This window comes from Pinus tabuliformis, chromosome 7, assembly GCF_031772625.1.
Source record: "Pinus tabuliformis cultivar Carrire ecotype Pingquan chromosome 7, CPIR1, whole genome shotgun sequence".
NCBI classification, from domain to species: Eukaryota; Viridiplantae; Streptophyta; class Pinopsida; order Pinales; family Pinaceae; genus Pinus; species Pinus tabuliformis.
Genome location: NC_142293.1, coordinates 1,227,555,184 through 1,227,578,446, shown reverse-complemented (window position 1 = coordinate 1,227,578,446; position 23,263 = coordinate 1,227,555,184). Strand labels below are relative to the sequence as shown.

Genomic DNA, 23,263 nt, shown 5'->3' with positions numbered 1-23,263 from the left:
CCTTTAAGTGGAAATTATTGCTTTGATCCTTTCCCCTTCCTTGTCTGGGTTAAGAACATCATTGGTTGCTAGATTCTTCCCCCTTAACCTAGGCTGGGTCCACTTGGTCCCATGTGGTCCCACACCTTTGAAAAGTCAAATCTTCAAGAACCATTCGAGAAGTCAAGTTCAATAAGGATTTCAGGATTGGGAAACTCCTTCATAAGGCATATTCCTCTAAACCTGACCCTCAAATCCTCACCTCCTTATCCTATAAATCTTTGTACCTTGCTTAACAAGCAAGAAAGCTCTATTCTTAAACCCCTTCTAGGAAAAGGATTATAAAGGTTACTTTACATCCATTGGTTGATTCATCCTTCACAAGTGACCTTCTATATACTGGGTGTCCTCCCATTGGTGAAAGTCCATAAAGAGTAGGAAGTCTTAGCTGAGGTGACAGTGGGCTAAGCCTCCATCGTTGCCCTTTGATCTAGTAGGCCCCTCTAGGAGTCCCTTTTATGCCCCCTGCTAGTTTGAGAAGTAACATTTTGGCGTCATTGTCGGGGACACGAAACGTGTGTTTTGTTCCCCATACGACATATTGACATAACATTATAGGTGACTCCATTGGAAGAATGAAACCCTAGTTCTTCATTGAACTTTATGGTCAATGCTTGTAAGGTGAAACAAGCATTTTTCTAGGCATCTTTAAATTCACCCTGGCGACTCCTACATATTTTTCATGTATATCTCAAATAGGTTGTCTTTCTTTGATAAATTTTCCGCTTTGGACATTGCTAGCATCCCTAGGCATCCTAATCATGTCGCGGGAAGGACGGTACGTGTGGTGCCCATGTTTGATCGTGATCCGCTCTCCACAATTCACCACGTAGAAAGATTTAATGCACATGCTTCAAGAGAGAAGGTTGTTCACCAAGATGTCCTAATGTTATTGTTCATGGGATCTCTTGGTGGTCATAACTCATGTCTGCATGATCATGAACCCAGGAGCATCTCATCTTATGAAGAGTTTGTTAATGGCTTTCTTACACATTTTCAAGTACACCCTGCATTAAGCATCCAAGAGGAAGCCTTCATCGAGCATCAGCAAGACATTGAGGATCTAAGTAATGAGCAGGTAGACGAGTCCTCCTTGGGTCCACATGATGAAAAGGATTATTTTGAGGACACATGTTGGGAAGAATGAGTCTATGGAAAGTGAAGTTGAGACTAACCTTACCTTTCTCAAGGATAGTACTCTCGACGACTCTCCTTTTGAGAACCTTGAGGAAGGTGATCCCATTAGCCCCTTAGAAGATGACATTGGAGATTATTTCCATATTGAAAAAGAGAAATGGGAAGTTGTTGGCCCTCAATTTGACTGTGCTCCCATTTATGACACCGACAACGAGGGTGAGGTTGAGAGTGGTCCTCTCCTTCTCCCGAGCATTATTTATGAGGACATATCCATCAATACCCTTGAGAAGGAGAATTATCACTTTCCCTTGCATGAAAAGGAGCAATTGGAGATGATTGATTCTCCTTTTTGGGAAGACCCTATCTTTGATACCAACAATGATACGATTGATAAGGCCCTTGCTCATAACTACCTTCCTTATTATTATGGGAGTATATTCAAATCACTTGAGCCTCAAGAGTTGGATTTTCAAGAAAAGGGTTCCATTGCGACTTCACCTTCCCCTTTGCCCTTTTCTATTGTTCATCATGTTGAGTCTTCATCAAGTGATTCCCTCACCCCTTGTCATGTGAACTCAAGTCACTGTGAGCCATTTCCCCCTTCCGTGTATAGTGTCAAGGAAGAGCCATCATTGATTATACTTTACCTCCTTGGACACACCCTCAGAGTCTTGATCACTCCATGATCTCCCCTCTCCAATGTGACCATCACCTTGAGCGACCTATTTGTTGCACCCATTCCTTCCCTTGCCCTTCATTCCCCTCCCATCACGACCTTGTGGCATCTACAAAGCATGATATTATAAACAACGATTGTAATAGGGAGTTGTTGAGAGTGAACTTTCATTCCACTATTGCACACTTAGAGGGAAAACCCTGCACTTCTAGATTGGCTTATTCTCCTTCTCCTAGGTCTTCCTTTTACCTCGAATGGAGATCATAGTTTCCCACCTCCCACCCACTACATCCTCCATACAAATGTATCTGCATCCGCTTCGGGATTTCCTACATGAGTAGTCATACTGGCAGGCATATGTATATTGATATGATGATATGTTGGTTGCACTGGCTTTATGATTACACTTAGCATTAGCATTATTATATGCATGTTAGGGTAGGATGCACTGCATACTGATTTTCGCATTATAACTAATTTCATATGATATTTCTCATGATAGACTAGCTGCATTTAGATTTAAAAACTGCATTTGAAAGTTTATTTCTCTGAGTCAATTTTATGGGTCTAATTAAAGCATGTGCAATCATGAGATGTCGCGAAAGCATGCTGCCCTGTGTTTTTCATCTATTACATGTGCAAGTAACAGGTCTACGGCAACCAAGAGATTGTTGGAGTTCTCGTGACCTCCCGTTCAAGTAGCTTCATCCACTTCGAGAGAGATCATGTCCTAGTTGGAGCCAGATGTTACCCACCATTTTGTGGGTGATATCCTGATGAGAAAAAAATTATCCAAGATGGTCATCAGCCAATAGTCCCATGTAGCCACCAACTAGCTTGTTGTGCCATTTCTCTACCACCTGAGCTAGCCATGTGGTCCTTCACCCATCTGCCATGATCGTATGTTTGAAGGTACGCCTCTTGAACCTAAAGGTATGCCTTGTCATTTGGTAATTGAGTATTGTAGTTTGCTTATCATAGACACTTCTGGGCATGGATTAATGGGGGGGATTCGGTGGAAAGAATGGGCTAGGTTTGTGCTCTTGTCCCCTAGACACCTTTTGGATATTAACCTTGGATTCTAGTCCCATAGGACCTCTTTTACTGACCATTTGGCTTTAAGGATGGTATTTCATGGGAACCCTTGATTTTGGTTGTGTGGTCCCGCTCCCTCATCCACATATATTGCCCCCTTCCCACTCATTATAACCCCATTCATCATTTCTCTAACCTGGGTCCACATTCCTCCATTGGGTCCACATAGGGCTAGCTCTCCCCTTCCCCTTGCCCACACATTGGGTCGGGCCTGGAATGATGCCCCGAAGGTTGATGCAACTAGAAAGAAAAGTAAAACCATAATTGGCCACACTCAACAGGAAATGTACCACAAAATGCAAAAAGTTGGTCGAGACAAACACATTTAGGACGTGGGCAAAAGCCAATACATGAGCTCCACCCCATCATCATGGCCATCACCCTGGTTCCTACAGGTTCAATGAGCCTCCTTCATCATATAGGAACAAATGATTGTCCCAACCCCTGGTGGGCAATGAACCGCCCTACCTTAAAAGGGAGGTATCCACTGTTATATCTCACACATCATGCTCTTACCCCTTGAGCCTGGAGTTGTTAATTAAAGAAAACCCATAAAATTCATATAAAGAAGGGTGGAAAAATCAAGATCGAGACACCTCATGTACCACAATTGCTCCCTCCTATACACTATATACCCAAGTGTCAGCTTCCCTCTTCCTAGCTACCCTTGTACCCCAGCATGTGTCCCGGGGTTGCCCCCTTTCATTCCCTACTCCATTCATCTCATTATCACATGCCACCACCTTTTAAAGGATGTACCTTGGATATATTATCCCCTTTAGAAGTAGAAACTACCTAATCGGATACTTGGTTAACCCCATTTGGAGCTTGGAGACATTAGCACATGCCAAAGCCCATTATGAAAGGGCAGGCCATCATGAAGTCCCCACTTGTGGTCCATGGTTTGTAAGTTCTTTTACTCGATTTCCTTGATGACTTGTTACACTAGAAGGCTAGGGGACGCATTGGATCTTATGCAAGATTGCAGGTGGTCTCCATCTTGGGTTTGGTCTCCTTATACGGGGTCCTAACCCTCCATAGGGCTACATTGGCACATGTAGTATGTGTGTTGAGAACCATGGGCCTCCACAGCAGTAGACAACACTCCACGGATCTCCAAAGATATTCAAAGATTAGCTCGAGATCCACCTATTGGACAAGGAAGATGCACCTGGTTCACCTTTAACAAGCCAACCCCACAGATGTACCATGCACTTGGCAGTTGACCTAGAACTTGTAGGATGATGTGACATAACCTACACCACCCTATGAGCCCTTATAGATTGTCTACAGCATTCTTCGACTCATTTAGAGACCCATGAGGTTATTATTGTGCCCCCACACCCACTAGGAGCACCACGGGTTTATTGCTTGGAGAACAAGGGGCCACCTCCTTGTCCATCACTTTTGAGGGTCCTATTTTTCATTATGGCACCTATGGACCTGATCAAGCATCTTGGAGGGCCCTACGACATGTATTGTTTATCATTTGACCCCTTGAGAGGCTTATTATTTCATTATGAGCTAGTTTGGTGGGCTTGTCACAAAAAGTTAGGTTATTAGCACATTATTTTATTTTTGCGGCTTATGTAGGCTTAAGAGACTAGTTGGAACTCGTAATTAATGTATAAATACAAGTGAGATGAGTTCGTTTTCTCACCATCACTTTGGATTGGATCTCTCTTCTCTTTAGAGAATTTCACACTTTTTCTGGGATGAAGAATTGGAGCATGGATGAATTTTGATGTTTGGATTGGAGTATTTTTATCAATGTTCCAGTAATCGTTATCGGGATAATATCGGCAAGGGAAAAAAAATCGGGAAAAAATCGTAAAATACAAAAATATTCATTTTTTTTCAATTTTTTTAATATCTAAAGCATCTACAACATAAAATAAATACATTGACACATAAATATGATAAAAGAACTAATATATAGGATGTGTAATATCATTTCTAGTGCTACATCACACATAACAGTGAATCATGTCCTGAATAGTCAGTCCTGACTCCTGAGTCCCAACTTAGCCTCAAAATATCAACAAAAAATATAATAATGTATCTCATATCATGAGTCATAATGTCATACACAATGAAATGAACCAAATAACTAATACCATTGATTTACTCTGCCCCTCTTGCGAGAAAATGCAATAGCTTTCCCTCTAGATGTAGATGCCGGTGGAGTTGGCAGTGGACTCTGTTGTGCTCTAAAAGCTGAAGAACTAGGAGCTACAAGAGGTAGATCACGTCCTCTACTGGTGACAGGGGTAGCCTGGGTAGGTCGTGTCACCTCCTCCTCCTGTTGCTCCTCCTCATCATCATCATTGAAAAATCGGCAACATTAATAATAATAAAAAAATTCCATAAAATCGTGATTTTTTCATAATAATTGCGATAATTTCAAGTTATCGCGATTTTTTGCGAAAAAAATCACGTAATAATCCGGCGATAATATCGCCATTTTCAAAAAACCGCGATTTTTCGATATTATCGCAATTTTCGCAACACTTATTTTTATCTTGGAGCTTCTTTATTGTCAAATTGTTGATGGTTGGATATGTTCTATTACATGTAAGTACACACTTTTAATGTTATTCTTGTTTTACTTTTGTCATATGCATTGAATGGCATTTTCGCTATAATAGGGCTAATTGCTGCATTGCATAACTGCACATCTGTGGAATTATTGTTTCTATATAGCATCTCTCAATGTTTGGTCCATGTATGTGAATGAAATCTCCTAGGGATAATTCCACTGGGGAATTTATCTTGATAAGCCATCTATTTTTCCAAGCGAAGTATAAAAACTTTGAGGTCTCTTCCTCTTGCCATAAAAGCTAAGCAAAGAAGTCCTTAAGGCCTCCTTGACCAAAATACAAGCTCCTTTCTCATCATTCTCCTAGAATTCATTCTCCCCGTGGGATTAAGGCACTGGTCCTCCAATAGGTGATCACTCAAAGAATATTTTTCTTCACCTTTCCCTCTCTTCTAGGTCTAGCCAAGTTGGGTCACCTATGGCATCATTTTCCTGACAAAATAGCCCAAGAAAAAGTTCGATCTCCTAGCCTCTTCTGCGCTAGTGTGTACTCAAGGCCTCTTCCAATTTTGAAGCCATTCCGACAGTGGAGTTGTGAGATAACCCAAGCCCTAGCTACGAGATCAAATTTTTCCCTAATGTTCCCAAGGTTAGTGCCTTGTAGGATCAATTTGACACCTTTAAGTGGAAATTTTTTTTTTGATCCTTTCACCTTCCTTGTCTGGGTTAAGAACATGATTGGTTGCTAGATTCTTCCCCCTTAATCTAGGTTGGGTCCACTTGGTCCCATGTGGTCCCACACCTTTGAAAAGTCCAATCTTCAAAGAACCATTCGCTAAGTCAAGCTCAATAAGGATTTCGAGATTGGGAAACTCCTTCATAAGGCATATTCCACTAAAGACCCTCAAATCTTCACCTCCTTATCCTAGAAATCTTTGTACCTTGCTTAACAAGGAAGAAAGCTCTATTCTTAAACCCCTTCTAGGAAAAGGATTATAAGGGTTACTTTACATCCATTGGTTGATTCTTCCTTCACAAGTGACCTTCTATATACCAGGTCTCCTCCCATCAATGAAAGTCTGTAAAGAGTAGGGAGTCTTAGATGAGGTGACAGTGGGCTAAGCCTCCATCGTTTCCCTTTGATCTAGCAGTTGCCCTTTAGGAGTCCCTTTTATTCCCCCTGCTAGTTTGAGTGGTAATAGAGCCTGCTCCAAAATAGATAATGGAGTCGGTATTGTTTTAGCTTCCCCTGATGTGACCTTCTCTACTTCTCATATGGATTGGAATTCGAAGCCACCAATAACATTGCAAAATATGAGTCACTTTTATTGGGGTTAAACCTGTAAAAGGATCTAGGTATCAAGCTATTAAAGATTATAGAAGACTCCAATCTTATTGTATGTTTAGTAAAGAGATTGCATGACTATAATAATTAAAAGTTAAAAAGATACAGACAAGATTTTATCTTAGCTAAGGACGCATTTGAAGCCATGGGTTTGGAGGTGGTTCCAAGGTGTTTAAATGAGAACGCAGATGCACTTGCAGTCTATGCTTCAATCTTCCGATCATGTCCTGAGTTAGAAAGAGGAAAATGGATAGAACCAGTGTATAGGCCTTCTATTACAAACAATATCGAAAACTGGCAAGTTTTTCAAGATGATGAAGAGATAATCGGATTCATAAACTATACATAGGAATTTAAGGAGAATTGGATTACGTGAAGAGAGGAAGACTTAGTGGAATAGTTGCCAACCAACAAAATCCCTACAGGTCGTATGCCCCTTGAAGCTACATTTAATAGGGATGATGGCTTTAGAGGGAGAACAAAGACTATCAAACCAAAGGAATATAAGGAAATCAATGTGAGAATATAGCATGATCTGAATATGATCAAAGAAGGAGCAAGAACCACAAGTGAAGAAAAATGGAAAATAAAGGGCTTAGTCACATAATACAAGGATTTGTTTGCCTGGACATATGATAATATAAAGTCATATAAAGGAGAATTATCCAGCACACCATCCCATTAGTCAAAGATGCTAAGCCTTTTCGACTTAAGTTAAGACAGATAAACCCAAAGCTGGCACCTCTAGTAAACCAAGAGCTGGAAAAATTACTTAACGCAGGAATCATCACTCCAACAAGAGACATAACATCGTTATCCAACCCAACAATAGTTCAAAAGAAGACAAGGCAAATCAAGTTGTGTATACATTTTAGAAATTTGAACATTTCTTTGGTTGAAGATAACTATCCTTTACCTGATATGGAAATGCTTTCACAGAGGATTATGATTTTAGAGATGCTATCCTTCTTGGATCGTTTCATTGGATATAACCAAATTCTACTAAGGGAAGAGGATACACAAAAGACCACCTTCACCAGTCCTTGAGGCATCTCTGAATATATTAGATGCCATTCAAGTTATTAAATATAAGTGCCACTTTCTGAGAGCCATGGACTATGCCTTTAGAGACATCACCCAAAGGATTATTGAGATCTATCAGCCAACAGCCAGCAACCACCAACTAGCTCGTTGTGCCATTTCTCCGCCACCTAAGCCAGCCATGTGGTCCCTCACCCATATGTCCTGATCATATGTTTGAAGGTGGGCCTCCCAAACCTAAAGGTATGCCTTGTCATTTGGTAATTGAGTATTGTAGTTTGCTTATCATGGACACTTTTGGGCATGGATTAATGGGGGGATTCAGCGGAAAGAATGGGCTAGGTCTGTGCTCTTGTCCCCTAGACCCCTTTTTAGATAATAACCTTGGATTCTAGTCTCGTGGGATCTCTTTCACTGACTATTTGGATTTAAGGATGGTATTTTATGGGAAACCCTGATTTTGGTTATGTGGTCCCGCTCCCTCATCCACATATATTGCCCCATTTCCACTCATTATAACCCCATTCATCATTTCTCCCACCTGGGTCCACATAGGGCTAGCTCTCCCCTTCCCCTTGCCCAGACCTTAGGTCAAGCCCGAAATGATGCCCCGGAGATTGATGCAGCTAAAAAGAAAAGTAAAAGCATAATTGGCCACATTCAATAGAAAAATGTACCACAAAATGCAAAAGATGGCAGGGACAAACACATTTACCACGTGGGCAAAAGCCAATACATGAGCTCCACCCCATCATCATGGCCATCACCCTGGTTCCTACAAGCTCTATGAGACCCCTTCATCATATAGGAACCCATGATTGCCCCAACCCCTGGTGGGAAATGAACCGCCCTACCTTAAAAGGGGGTATCCATTGCCATATTTCACACATCATGCTCTTACCCCTTGAGCCCCGAGCAGTTAATTGAAGAAAAATCATAAAAAGGCAAAAGGCATATAAAGAAGGGTGGAAAAATCAAGGTCGAGGCACCTCATGTACCACGATTGCTCCCTCCTATACATTATATACCCAAGTGTGGGCTTCCCTTCTATTAGCTACCTTGTACCCCAACGTGTGGCCCAGGGTTGCCCCTTCTCATTCCCTACTCCATTCACCTATTTATCACATGCCACCACCTTTTAAAGGATGTACCTTGGACATATTATCCCCTTTAAAAGTAGAAACCACCTAATGGGATACTTGGTTAACCCCATTTGGAGTTTGGAGACATTAGCACATGCCAAAGCCCATTATGGAAGGGTAGGCCATTATGAAGTCCCCACCTATGGTCCATGGTTTGTAAGCTCTTTTACTCAATTTCCTTGATGACTTGTTGTACTGGAAGGCTAGGGGACACATTGTATCTTATGCAAGATTGCAGATGGTCTCCATCTTGAGTTTGGTCTCCCTATATGGGGTCCTAACCCTCCAAAGGGCTACATTGGCACATGTAGGGTGTGTGTTAAGAGCCATGGGCCTGCACAGCAATAGACAACACTCCATCGATCCCCAGATATTTTCATAGATTGCTCGAGATTCACCTATTGGACGAGGAAGATGCACCTGGTTCACCTTTGCCCAGTCAACCCCACAGATGTACCATGCACTTGGTAGCTGACCCAGGACTTGCAGGATGATGTGGCATCACCTACACCATCATCTAAGCCCTTACAAATGGTCTACAAGTATCTTCGACTTACATGGAGACCCATGAGATCACTTGTGTGCCCTCACAGACATTGGGAGCACCACAGGTTTATTATGTGGAGAACAAGGGACCAACCCCTTGTCCATTACTTTTGGAAGTCCAACTCATCATTTTGGCACTTATGAACTTCATCAGACCTCTTAGAGAGCCCAACGACATGCATTATTGATCATTTGACTTCTTGGGAGGCTTATTATTTTATTTGTGAAGTAGTTTGGTGGGCTTGTCACCAATAGATAGTTATTTGCACATTATTTTAGTTGATGGGATAATGTAGGCTCAAATTAGGTAATTCGAACTCCTAATGAGTGTATAAATAGGAGAGACACGAATTCATGTGGATCATCACTTTTGGATTGGAACATTTCTTCTCTTTAAAGAATTTCGCACTTTTTCTGGGAGGACGAATTGGAGCATGGATGAATTTTGATGTTTGGATTGGAGTATTTTATCTTGGAGCTTCTTTATTGTCAAATTGTTGATGGTTGGATATGTTCTATTACATGTAAGTACACACATTTAATGCTATTCTTGTTTTACTTTTGTCATATGCATTGAATGGGATTTTCGCTATACTAGGGCTAATTGTTGCATTGCATAATTGCGAAATTGTGGAATTATTGTTTCTATATAGCATCTCTCAATGTATGGGCCATGTATGTGAATGAAATCTCCTAGGGATAATTCTATTGGTGAATTTATCTTGATAAGCCATCTCTTTTTGCAAAGCGAAGTATAAAAGCTTTGAGGTCACTTCTTCTTGCCCTAAAGGCCAAGCGAAGTAGTCCTTAAGGCCTCCTTGACCAAAATACAAAATCCTTTCTCATCATTCTCCTAGACTCCATTCTCCCCAAGGGATTAGGCACTAGTCTACCAATAGGTGATCACTCAAAGAACATTTTTCTCCACCTCTTCCCTTTCTCTTCTAGGTCTAGCCAAGTTGGGTCACCTAGGGCATCACTTTCCCGACGAAATAGCCATAGAAAAAGTTTGATCTCCTAGCCTCTATTGCGCTGGTGTGTCCTCAAGGCCTCCTCCAAATTTGAAGTCATTCCGATGGTGGAGTTGTGAGATAACCGAAGCCCTAGCTTTGAGATCAAACTTTTCCCTCGTATTCCCTAGGCTAGCACCTCATAGGATCAATTTGACACTTTTAATTGGAAATTTTTCTTTGACCCTTTTCCCTTCCTTGTTTGGGTTAAGAACATCCTAGGTTGCTAGATTCTCTCTCCTTAACCTAGGCTGGATCCACTTTGTCCCGTGTGGTCCCATACCTTTGAAAAGTCAATTCTTCAAGAACCATTCTGGAAGTCAAGTTCAATAAGGATTTCAAGATTGGGAAACTCCTTTACAAAGCATATTCCTCTAACCTAAATTCAAATCCTCACCTCCTTATCCTGAAAATCTTTGTACCTTGCTTGAAGAGCAAGTAAACTCCATTCTTTACCCCCCCTTCTAGGAAAAGGATTATTAAGGTCACTTCACATTCGTTTGTCGATTCATCCTTCACAAGTGACTTTCCATATACCGGGTCTCCTCCCATCGGTGAAAGTCTGTAAAGAGTAGGGAGTTTTGGCTTAGGTGATAGTGGACTAAGTCTCCATTGTTGCCCTTGATCTATTAGTTGTCCCTTAAGGAGTCCCTTTTAGGCCCCCTGCTAGTTTGAGCAATAACAGGTCCCACATGAGAAAATTGGAGGCACAATGACAAAATAGGATGAGGCACTCACTTTGGGGATCTTTGATCATCTGAACATTCACCTTGAATAGCACACTTGAGCTGGAATCCAAGTCTGCATGTGTTGTTTCCCCCCACACCTCACCACTTTTTATTGGGTGGGGGTTGTAATAAATATTGAGTAAAATTAACATTATTGTAACATTAAAGATTTCGCCTCACCTGATCCACTTTTTATTAAAAAAAATCTTTATATTTGAGGTTCATAAGTAAACTTAACTCCTATATAAACATTTGATCCCAGTATGGTAGAAATGTTGCAATCTTTAACATTTTGACTTGGTAAAAATAAATTAAAATTAAAATTAATAAAATAGAATAAAAAATAAAAACATAAAATTAATAATTAAACCAGCCTAGATGGATAACTCCAGATCTACCAAGCGCCGAGAGGGATCAAATTTCTTGAGATGCAAACATATTTTAAAGTGAAAAGAGATTTGATCCCTCTCGGCGCTTGGTAGATCCAGAGTTAAAATGGATCTAGTGTAATGTTCCTAATTAAGAAAAACAGTGATATGCAAAGCAAAACAATACATGCAACACAAAATTTTAAACATTCAGTGAAAACCCATGTAAACTCCAGAAATGACAACCAACTGAGCCATTTTATTAAGAAATTGGAGAAATAGTACAATAGTGTGGAAGGAGTGCACCTGGGCTTCCCTCAATGGCAAGCTTGACAAAACCAAAGTGATAAAATAGCAAGCCTAAATGATAGAATAAGATGCTCCATTGATGCCCTGCGTTGCCCTAGAAAATTGCACTGTCTACTGGAAAGAAACTATTGAAAACCCCACTTCTGGTGCTCAAAAAACTCTACAAAATTAACCCCAAGCTCCTCACAAATAACCCACCAAAACCCAGAAAATGTTTGGTCTAGTTCTAACCCCCGAAATTTGGCCCCAAATACCACGTCCTCCTTCAACAGTTGGGAAATACGACCTGCTTGCAAACTCCTAGAAAAATCCCTCCAATCACTCCCAAAAAGCTGAGTTATACTGCCCCAAGGTCTTCCTTATTTCTCCCGGTAAAACCCAACTCCAAAAATCATCTCACAAACTCCCACGTATGCCTAGTGAGTGGCTTTTGCGCTAGCCCTGGGTGCTCCAAATCGTGTTGCCTTCAAGCAACAATCTCTAGCTCCCAAACTTCTCCAAAAGGCTGATATCCCACTGAAGCTCCTATGCCACAATTCTACCGGAAATTGCTACGCGGAAGACCACATAAATGACCCAAGCGTATCCTCTCCTACGTCCTCATGGAATACGCACTAGCTGAGTGAGTGGCTGAATGTTTTGCTCTGAATCCCTCCAACTCCTCTCCAAAGTGGTACAATTTGACCTCTCTATGGTCGCACTCGAAGTCCCCCAAGAAAAGGGTGAGTTCTCCGCTTGGAAAACTCGGTGTTGAACAACAAAGTGACCCGGCTAAGAAACTCAAGCAACAAGAGTAAGTTCAATTGGCAAAAGATTCAAAATGAGGCTGAGCTTCTCCTATTTATAATTTGTGAGCTTCTCTTTACCACATGAGCCCCTCCATCAAGCTCTTCAACCTCCCTTCCTTCTCTATTTGAATTCATCCCTTGGCAAGTGTGTTTTTCCTTGTACGTGTGCCCCCCACGCTCCACTAACAAAATATTTCGGCCTCCCTTTTTCTCCTAAATATTTCTCCCAAAATTTTGTGGGTTCCATGGTCACCAAAAATGTCAAAATTGTGGAAAAATAAAATTGAGACAAATTAATTTAGGAAGGGACATTACATCTTGGTTGGTTAGTAAGAAACAGTGTAAAGTTACTTTTCAGGAGGATCACTCTCTCTTTTTTCCGAGGGGATCTGAGGAGGGTTTAAGTGGGAGTTCCCTCTGCTTCTGACAATCAAACTCACTGTTTTCTGGCATGATGTTGAGTCACTTCTCTGGTTGTGCAGGCCATATACTTGCTTTCTGGACTTATTAGGGCAGGAATTTGTTGAGACCCTTGTTGTTTGTGTGATGTAATTTTTTCGTTCCATGTACTGATTCGATCTTTGAAGTAATACATACAGCATTTCAAAAACAATAGTAACACTAATTGATTTATGTAATTGTTACATGACACTATTGACAGTGAATAGGTCCCTTTTCAATAGGAAAGGCCATGCATAGGTGTAAAAGTCTTCCCCACTATAGATCTTTTCAAAAATAGCATCCATTTTTAGATTTTCTGTTTTCAGATCCCATCAATTTGTTATGAGGGATAGAATTACAGAAGAACAGTAGCTAGGTCACATACTAACAGAAGCTAGGTGGTACCATTTCAACATTCAAAATGCCAAGGAAGCGAAAAGAGATAAAATAGATGGACAGAGGGAAACATCTAACAGATGTAACAAAAGAGATAAGATCAATATTTCAGTCATAGATGCCTGACAAATTACCTAAAGAGTTACAGAAGCAGTCAGTTGGTTAACTATGGTGTTGCAAAAGAATCAACAAGATAAGGACGAATATCAGGTTGGACTAGTGAATGATGACAAGGGATGTGCTAATATGGATAAAACACAGGATTTTCTTTCAAGAAATGAGGCGATATGCTTTGTTAAAATAACTTATAAGTCATAACAAGCTTAAAGGCCTTTTTGTTTTGGCCAATTGAACAAAGCCTTCATTCGTAGTAGAACACAACACTCAAACCGTGACAATTACAGGACAAAATCTGAGATAGGAGGGAGAAACTATTCACATTTACTTCATATGACAGTACAGGATAGCTCAAAAAATGAATCAATGCATTAGAATTAGAAATACCTGGACTTGCTGTATCCAATCTTGGCATTCCCTCTTAGTGACCTCATATTTTGGAATCTCCTTTAAGCCTATGGAGTCAGAAGCAAGTGCCAAGCATTCACCCACATCCTTCTCTGCTGTGAACAAAGCTGTTATGCAGTTCTACAATGCAATAACACTTTGCATAGTCAAAATAATAATATTAAAGAATGGATACACATGTTTTGCATTCTTATAGAATGATAGAGTCATAGACAAACAAACTAAAAACCTGAAAGCTGTCCACCTAAACGCAGAATTCATGGCCATATACATGTAGTGCAACTTGGAATTTCATTCAGTTGATCAATCAAGATTCAAAAGTTAAAAGTCTATCATATCACTAAATATGGCAGCTGTAACCTCTTGAACTCTTGGATTATTAAACATGAAGGTGGGGTCAACAGTATAAAATAGTTAACTTTTGTCACTCTGTCATGATGATAATACTACAACCCTTTTTCCGAAGGATCAAGCTGATTTGGATCATTTGGCTTAAAAGAGAAGAAGACATGCATGAAACCGACAAAAAGAAGTCAATATATCTAACTAGATTCTAATTGAAGACTTGTTTTCTGTTTTGGACATGACTTAGTAGCATTAAAAGGTGCCTAAATTTGTAATACGAATAGATAGCAGCTTGAACACTTGAGATATTTCAACTACAGAAGGTTGTGTTGAATTTCCACGACCTTGGGTCTAGGTTAGAGTCTTAAAATCACTGACGCTACCAAACCAAGAATCTCAACCATAAACTACTTTGCACAGTGGAATAAAATAGCAGTAAATCACACATGCACAGAATATAGACAACTTTTTACAGTTTTCAACCCAACTTCGTTATATTAACAACATATAATACAACAATCTAGGGCTCCCGTACCAGAGATAATGGCCCTTAGTACAAGATACAAAATTGAGACTCGGTGTCAGTCCATCAACAACCAATCTGTCCTCAACAAGATACTCTGACCATCTAGCTGTCGCATGCTCTCTCAGCTCCTCTCAGTCGTACCCTGTACCTACCCGGTCCTTCGGCTCCCGATTTGCAGCTCCTGCCTCTATCAATGCTCCAAGTCCATCTGGCCACTGAATCTCGGCTGTCCAATCTGCTCTCTAGTTGTGCCTTCGTCCATCAAGGCCACAACACATCGAGACTCCTATCGAGTTGTTCACAGCTCCACTTGTGAACAACTCTCAATCTGCCCACTGCTGCTCCTCAGCTACTCAGGGACTTCAGCCCACTATGGTCTTCCTGCGTTGCTCCGATGAAGACCAACATAGGGCACAAAGGGTTGCCACCTATCACTATAAGATGTCCATCTCCCACAATGAACACGGGCTAGGAGGACTGCCCATCATCTGTTGTAGAAGTCCTTCTCCACACACAAGTCTCGAGCTCCACAACTGCTCCTCTGGTTCATCAACCCTTGAGCTCAACAACTACCTCTCTCACAACTACCATTGTTCATCAAGGTGTTGCTCACCAGGCTCTAACTTAGACACGATCACAATGTCCTCCAGCAGCCCATAAGGGCCCAATCTCGTCCACACTTGGTCTTCTCTCACACTGCCCTCCAACAGTCCACGAAAGACCAAGTCCACATTGCAGCATCTGCTCCTAGTTAGGGCATCCCCACACTTGGAAGACCCTTACACATGGATGCCCACAGACTTCACCAATCTGCCCTTTGCTTCTGCAATAGAGGAGCTATTGCACAAATCTGGGCACATCAATATGTCCTTCACCTACGACATCATCAACTCATCATACAAGAGTCCATTTGCAACTCCCTCTACTGTTGTCCTTTTGCCTCTCTCTTGATGTTCCTGCTGTCACCTTGGCTGCTTGGTAGACTTCCCAACAGTCCACATGGGCTTCTCCAAACAGCTCCTAAGGTCTCCTACAGCTTCCCATCAAACTGATCCAAGTTTGGTCATAAACTATGACCCAACGCTTTCTCCACACGCTACCCTCCAAGTCTTCTGCACCTGTTTTCTTTTACTATGACTGATTAGGGCTTGTTTTTGCTGCAACAACCCTTCATTCAACCCACAAATCAGCCTTGAATTTACTGCGGCCTAGGCAATGAGTAAAGCCTTTCTTGTGAGCTGTTGTTCTAGGCATATGGCAGCCCTTAACAACTCAACGCAGGCCTGTTTTGGAAGGCTAGGCCTGCAGCCTACCTCAACTGGCTGTGACCCTCCAACAGCCCACCAAAACAGCCCTCTTCTAGCCCTCAAACAGATCCACAATACTTCCCATCAAACTCAACCTTCCTCCAAGAGACCTCGGCCCCTTTACCAGCAACTCGGACTCCCAAAACAGTGAGCTCTGACCCTTAAGACAGTGCCTCTTCCATGTCGTTCCTTCCTCCTCCTAGCTGCAGCTAGGGCACAAGAGAATCTCTCCAACGAGCTCTCCTCTTGAGAATGCGTTGCACAAAAGGATGATTCAAATGCCTCACACTCACCTCTTATTATACTCAATAAGAGGGCTCCAAAACGTCACTTTCTCGGGGTTGTCCAACTGTCACATGCCTAAAATATCCTTAGGCCAACCGTAAACATAAGTCATAACCCCAACACATAACTTCAAAAATTCATAACTCCTCAACGACAACTCGGAATCAGTGGATTCTTGTTGCGTTAGAATCGTCTCACCGAGAGCTATCATCTTCATCCATCACATGTCAAAGACTCATCATGGTTTTGGACCAAACATCTATGGCTGCAAACCCCCAAGCTTGGGTCTCAAGCCCACAAGCCCATTTGTGGTGCTTTGACTTCCAACCCTCGAACATCAGGGCTTGGAGTACCTCCCAAGCTACACAAAAATCAACAAGTTACATTAAACAACTAAAAGATAAGACTACAAAGTATAACAAGCAAGCATGTCCTAATATATGGGTTTAATGCTTCTACAAGGATTTGAAACAAATGGGCAAAGTCATACTAGCCTCATTTTTAATTTAAATCTAATTTGAACATTAATGTCCATAGTAACCAAAGAGCAATTTGCTTGCAACAGGTACAATAATAAGTGTATTGTGGGAGTGCCTAATGCATCTCCAGTGCCAAAAAGTATTGATAAAGTATACAAGATGTCAGTGCTCTAGAAAGACCATAGGTTCATAAATAAGCCAACAATAGAACCCAACAGTACCAGCACTTTCAATATCTTGGAAAGGGTTAGGTCTTGTTACCCCTCTTTCAGCAAAGGTACTCCAAAAATTTTTGACCTTTCCATTTGTAAACCCAAATGTTTGCAATCTATGGCCCTATAAGGCCATGTGGGATGAAGTATTAAAATGTATCCTATTTCCCCCTCGGTGGATGGTCATGACCAGTCCTCTTAGCTCACTTTTGTGGTGTTTGGCTTCGCTGACTACCCCATGGTGAGAGAAACTCCCTAGCTTGATGGACATGTTTATGTCTTGGGTTGCTATGTTGGCATCATGGAGATGGACACATGACCTAAAAGAGCACTTATTGTATTAGGCTATTAGCCCTCTAAAGGTGATTGCACTATGTAAGGGTGGAAACACCCATCTTATTGTTGTACTAGAGAACCTATATTTATTCCCCACATGGACAATTTCTCTTATGTATGCACACCTCTTTGGCCATGGCCATGATTTTTCATAGCAATCTCGCAATTCATGATGTATTTGTGCTCCCTGTTATCACTCAAAACTTTTCCTTAGAAGTTTTGGAAGAAGGGAAGGCTTCGAGGTAACCAGAAACCAACCTTTAAGCATAGGCTCTAGCCAACCTATGGCTCAGAGAGGGCTCTCTCTATATAATTTAGCTATGTTTGCTTAGATATTAGGCTAGTTCTAGAGTTCAGGGGGGTTTTTGATTTGTATGAAGATTTGGTAGTGGAAACCTTAAAACAGGCAGATAAGTTGATGCCTTTAGGCCATTGGGCAACAGAGTCAAAGAAGGGGCAGCGAAGCTGGAGTTAACTCACTAAAGAGAATGTTCAAGGGGCAAGATAGCAGAGTGAAGTACAAATCCTTGGACTAAATGGTGAAATGAGTCTTAATGGAGGTGAGAGGGCAATCAAGAATCCTCAGACCGAGGCTAAGATGGGGGAACAGCAGTGAATCATGAGTAAAGGGCAATTAAGAATCCTTTACTATAGACCAAAGGAGAAACTACGGAAGCTAAGGAGCAATTAAGAATTCCCTAGCTAAGATAGTTTAAGAGAAAACATTAAGAATGTATAACAGTAAGACAGAGTGCAGTTAAGAAAATTCTGAAATAATATTCAAGTTAAAACATTCAGACTTCTGAAACATTTAAGATTATGAAACAACTTTAAGAGAGATAAAACAACACAAGAGAATTACTCATTTGTACTCCGCTTTACACATGAATCCCTTGAAATATCTGATCTTTATTCATCAATCTAGCATGTTGGCCCAGTCAGTGATACAAAAGCTTTTACAGTCTTTGAACAAAATTCTATTGAAAGTATAAGAATCCACCCTACATACTTCGATTTATGAAGTATTTATACAAAATGTTTTTACAAAATATCCAAAACTAACTTGGGAATTAATCTAGGAAATTCAAAATATCTTCTCACAAGAAGATAGAGACAGCTATTGAATTTTTTTCTTGTTGTCCCTTTTATTGTGGTTTAGCTGGAAGTTTATGGTTGCTATGCTCTATGCTGGCAAAGGCTGTTGTCTTCTATACTGATACTCTTTGACACGGATACTCTTTGACCCCAAAACCTTTGACTCTAATGCTCTTCTACCTCGTTGACTGTGTGTTTGACCTTTAACTGTGTTCTGCTATAGTAAGTCAGTCAATTTTTCCCATTCTTGATCTGTTGGTAACCGGATACTCAGCATTCTCCGATAAGTTTCATCTGCCTCAGTGTATTTTGCAAATGAAGGCTTATTTACAAACAGATGTTTTACCTCATGCTAGAGGTAAAATAGATTTTCAAAAGCACTGTACAGTACCTTTCCTGTTGGTACCCCTGAAACCTGTGAAGTAGCCACTTTTTGTCTTGCTACATCCTTGAGTTTGTCGTTGTAATCTCCTTGTTCCATAAGTTTATCATGAATGACTAAGGGATTAGGTAATCCCTTTTCCTTTAGCTTATCAAACTTAGCCATGAACCTGTCAACGACTACTTGCATTTCCTTGCTCTTTTCCTCTAACTTATTCTTAAGGTCCCTTTTGGTGAGGACTTTCTTTACCTCCAGAACAGTAGCAGTCCTGTCTTCAATTTCCAGTTCCTGTAGTTGGTACTTGTTCTTTGAATTTAAGAACTGGATGAGTCTGGTAGCATCTCTAGGCCTGTTGCCTAATTCTATCTTTACTTTCTCAATCGCCTCTGTTATTAATCTTATGAGATCAATCTGCTCGAATATGACCTGTATGGATGGCCAAATATCATTAACAGAGTCAATGATATTGGCCCACAGTTTTTCCTTGGCTTCTCCAAGTGGCTCCTTTAGTGTCAAGTCTCTTTCCATTAACTTGAGCTTTTCCTTTATCCTTGCAGCCTTATGTTCCTCCTCTTTCTACATAATCTTGGCAAGCTTATAGTCCGTTTCTAAGCTTGCCACGTGTTCTTTTAGCTTGTTTATCTCGTTTGTCTGAATAGACATTTCTTCCATGGCATGAACAAGCTTGGCTGCTTCATCTGTTGCTGTACCTGCTGTTGTTGTAGAAGCTGTTGATGTAGATGCTGCAGTGGTGATGGGCAAGGCAGTGCCTATAGGAGTTTTTGGAGCCAATGTAGCTGCCAATGTAGATGGTACTGCAGTAGTCACTGTAGGGATTACAGTTGCTAGTGTGGTCCCTACTTCACCTTGCTTCAATTGGATTAAGGCATCCAATTCCTTCTCTGTGCTCCTCAACTGATCATTCAACTTGAGGACTAAATCCATTAAGTCCTCATGCTGAGTTTGAGACTGTAACACCTCCTGTGTTTGTGGATGATGCAAGGAGGGTATCTTTAGTTGCTTCTTCAGTGAAGCAATGTCCTTGTTCTTCTGTTTTATTAACTCCTCTGTTGCTTTGATATCTTTGGGATCATGTCCCATCTCTATGATCAAGTCTTCCAAAGACTTGATTCTGTTATCCTTGGCTTGTGATGAAGCCTGTTCAAGCTGATATTGAGCTGAGATGTTGTTCAAGGAACTTTGCAGTTGATGAACAGCTATGGACTTCCCTGTCAAGGTGGAGTAGATCATTTCTCCAGCCTACTTGTGAAACTCTATTTGGTCCACAGGGTGAATATCCCTGGCCAACACCTCAAAATCAACTTTCTTATAGTCAATGGGTGCCCTTGGTTGCTGCACAGTTGGTTGAATGAAGGACACCTGCATCTTCCCCTCTTTGATGTCAAAGGTTGACATCAATCTACTCTGACCTGGAGTAGAAAGTTTGAAAAGCTGAGCATATGTCTCAGCTTTCAACCTTTCATTCCTCATTTTTATCTCTTTGAATCTATCTTTGATACTTTTATCCTGGTCTGCTGGTCTACTGAAGGACGAGGCCTCTACACTCATCTGTCTCTGTATCATTTGGGTTCCTGAGGATGATGGGGGTTGTGTTTCCTCTGAAGGAACAGTACCTTTACTCCTTTCTGGCTCAAAATCAGTTATTTCAACTGAGCCATCGGTGTCTTCCTTCTCTGACACAAGATTGAGTCTAGGCCTTTTGCTTTGGCCTCTTTCATATTGAACATTGAAGGCTTGTGTCCCTGAACTTGATCCTTCCTCCCTGCCCCTTTTGGGATTTTTCTCCTCATTCAAAGGAGTCTACATGATAGGGGAAGTGCTCATTGTCCCTTCCTGAGGTGGTACTTGCAGAAATGAATTTTCATCAAGTTGCTTTTCTAGATCTAATAATGTGTTTTCCACAGCAACTTCAGTATTGTCCCTGTCCTCTAAAGTGTTTTCCAACCATTGCAATTGGTTGGCATACTTCTCTATCTCAGGGATGCCGTGATGGATATAGAGAGCCATCTTGTTTTTCTGCCTTCTTTTGCAAATGAAATCCAAGGGATCATATATCCATATGAAGCTTTGTTTTAATTTTAATCTCTGAAGGATCAGGTCTGCCTCCTTTCCAGCTTCTCTGCTATTACAAATAAAAGGACCCAATTGGTCTTTGATCTCGAGCTGGGCTTTCTTTTTGGCTGAGACAAAGTTTACCTCATCTGAATTTATTATCTGCCTATAGTACTCCAAGGAAAATAACCTCATTGGGAGGTATTTAGGTAGTTTGTATGGGGCAAGATGGCACCCATAAATCTTGATTTCAGTGTGGTTTTGGTACAAGTACCAATCTCCACCTGATGATTGATGTTTAGATGAAGGACTCTCCTAATCTCAGGACTGATTCTTGGTGGAGGGGTTCCACTGAGCATGGTCATCACAGGATGGACAAAGGAATCTATGAATTCATTGTATGAATAGGGGGAGGAATATTGATGAGTCAATGGGGTCCAAAAGATGACTGATCTTGGTTGGCCCTTGGTGTCCAACTTTTGCAAGGTAAGTGGGAATTTATCTACTTGGAAGTAGAGGAACATGTGGTATAGTACTGAGGAGTACTTAAAAACCCTTTCATTTCCCATTCTTGTGAACTGCTCATGCATTCTGTCAACTATGAATGTGGCAAAGTCATAAATGGTTGCAGGAGGTTGTCCTGGGGTATAGATGGACATGAAAGCCAGGATGATTTCATCAATGTACTCACTTGTGGAGTAACCCAAAATACAAGATATCATGGATACAATATTTCAGCCCCAAGGAGAAAATATAGTTGCTACATATGGAGGGGGGTCTTTGGGGGTATACTTCTCTTCTATGACGAAGGTTTGGATCAATTGGGCCAATCTTGCAGAGTTGAGTTTGGGATATAAGTTTAACAGGTCTCCAATTGAGAGAGGAGTTAGGTTTGGCCCTGGTTGGAGTTGTAGCATCTCATTGATGGACTCAGAAGTGATGGTGAAAAGGGCTTTCTGGTCATGAGACATGATGGTTCTGTGACTGGGGACGTAGCAAGCATAGCACATATGTACAATTTCAGGAAAAATGTGGACTTGGGGGAACTAGTACTTGGGCAAATTTGACTCCCAAAGGCCAATTTCATCAGCATGGTTCAGGAACTTGTCCCTACTTTGGCAATGTATTTTGAGCAGGAGCTCTATGACAGTGGTATCTTTTATCTGGAAATCTCTATCAGCTAAGGGAAGGTGGTCCAGGTCCAAATGGGGCATGGAGATGGGTCTCACGTTCAATGCAGTAGGGGCAGCCATAATTCGGTTCTTGTGGATTCGAATTAGGCTTGCTCAAGGTTGAATTGGGGTTTTCAAAGGTAGTTTGGCAGTTTTGGGGTTTGAGTATTCAGCAAGGTGCAGTATGGAGTCTATTGGAGTAATTTCAATTAAGTTTTAAGTTTAACAAAATACTCAATGACTGGTCTAACTTGAAATTGACAGGGAACTTGGTGAATTCAGGTTTAAATACCTGAAACTAAGGCAAATTGACTCTGAGCAGGGTAACTGGTAGCTGCAATTGGTCGAAGGGTGCTTATGGAGGTTGCACGGTTGACTGGGTGGTCTGTGGCGTTCTCTGGAGCGAAATTTGCACGTGGGTTGACAGCTTCGATGTTTTGTAGGTGTCATGCATGCGTACAGAAGCTTGCAGGCAAAAATTCAACGAAAAAGACATTTTTGGGGCTTTTTGGCTTTTATATGGAAAAAATGTTTTTTGGCAGGTACGGGTCAATAGTGACTGATTTGTCGCGTAGCGGTGGGGCGGTAAGCGATTAATTTCACACCGCTTATGGGCATCGGATGGTATTTGGGAGGGGCCGCCTGATTCCACTCAGCGACTAACACGTCGCCATGGCGGTCTCGTGGAAAACAACTTTTTCGAACGTGTATCATCCGGCAGATGATCCCGCCCGAAATGGTTTCTAGGGCGTTGGATCTTGGCTTTCAGATAGAGGGTGGTCGGGGTGCGATTGTGCGTGGAGGTTAATGGGGGGCCCAGCGAGCACTTTAAATATGGCGGTATCAAGATTAATGGTGGATTAAGGCGGGATTAGGCCATCAGGGTTGTTAGCGGAGGGCTTAATCAGGGTTTTTCCTAACTTAAT

The 23,263-nt window shown here is 41.4% G+C and overlaps 1 protein-coding gene across 6 annotated transcripts in view; it reads right to left on the bottom strand.

Annotated features, from left to right (window-relative positions):
• The window catches only part of LOC149251810 (uncharacterized), a 395,150-nt gene that overhangs the window by 234,717 nt on the left and 137,170 nt on the right, over positions 1–23,263 (bottom strand). For 5 of the 6 annotated variants that reach the window (XR_016266907.1, XM_089459577.1, XM_089459575.1 and 2 more), the window contains exon 4: positions 14,105–14,245. The exons of the other annotated variant lie outside the window; for it this stretch is intronic. Coding sequence is in view for 4 of the 5 variants with exons in the window: in XM_089459577.1 (XP_089315703.1) it covers positions 14,105–14,245 (141 nt within the window). In the remaining variant the exon portion in view is untranslated. The remainder of the gene's footprint in view (positions 1–14,104; positions 14,246–23,263) is intronic. 6 annotated transcript variants of the gene reach the window in all.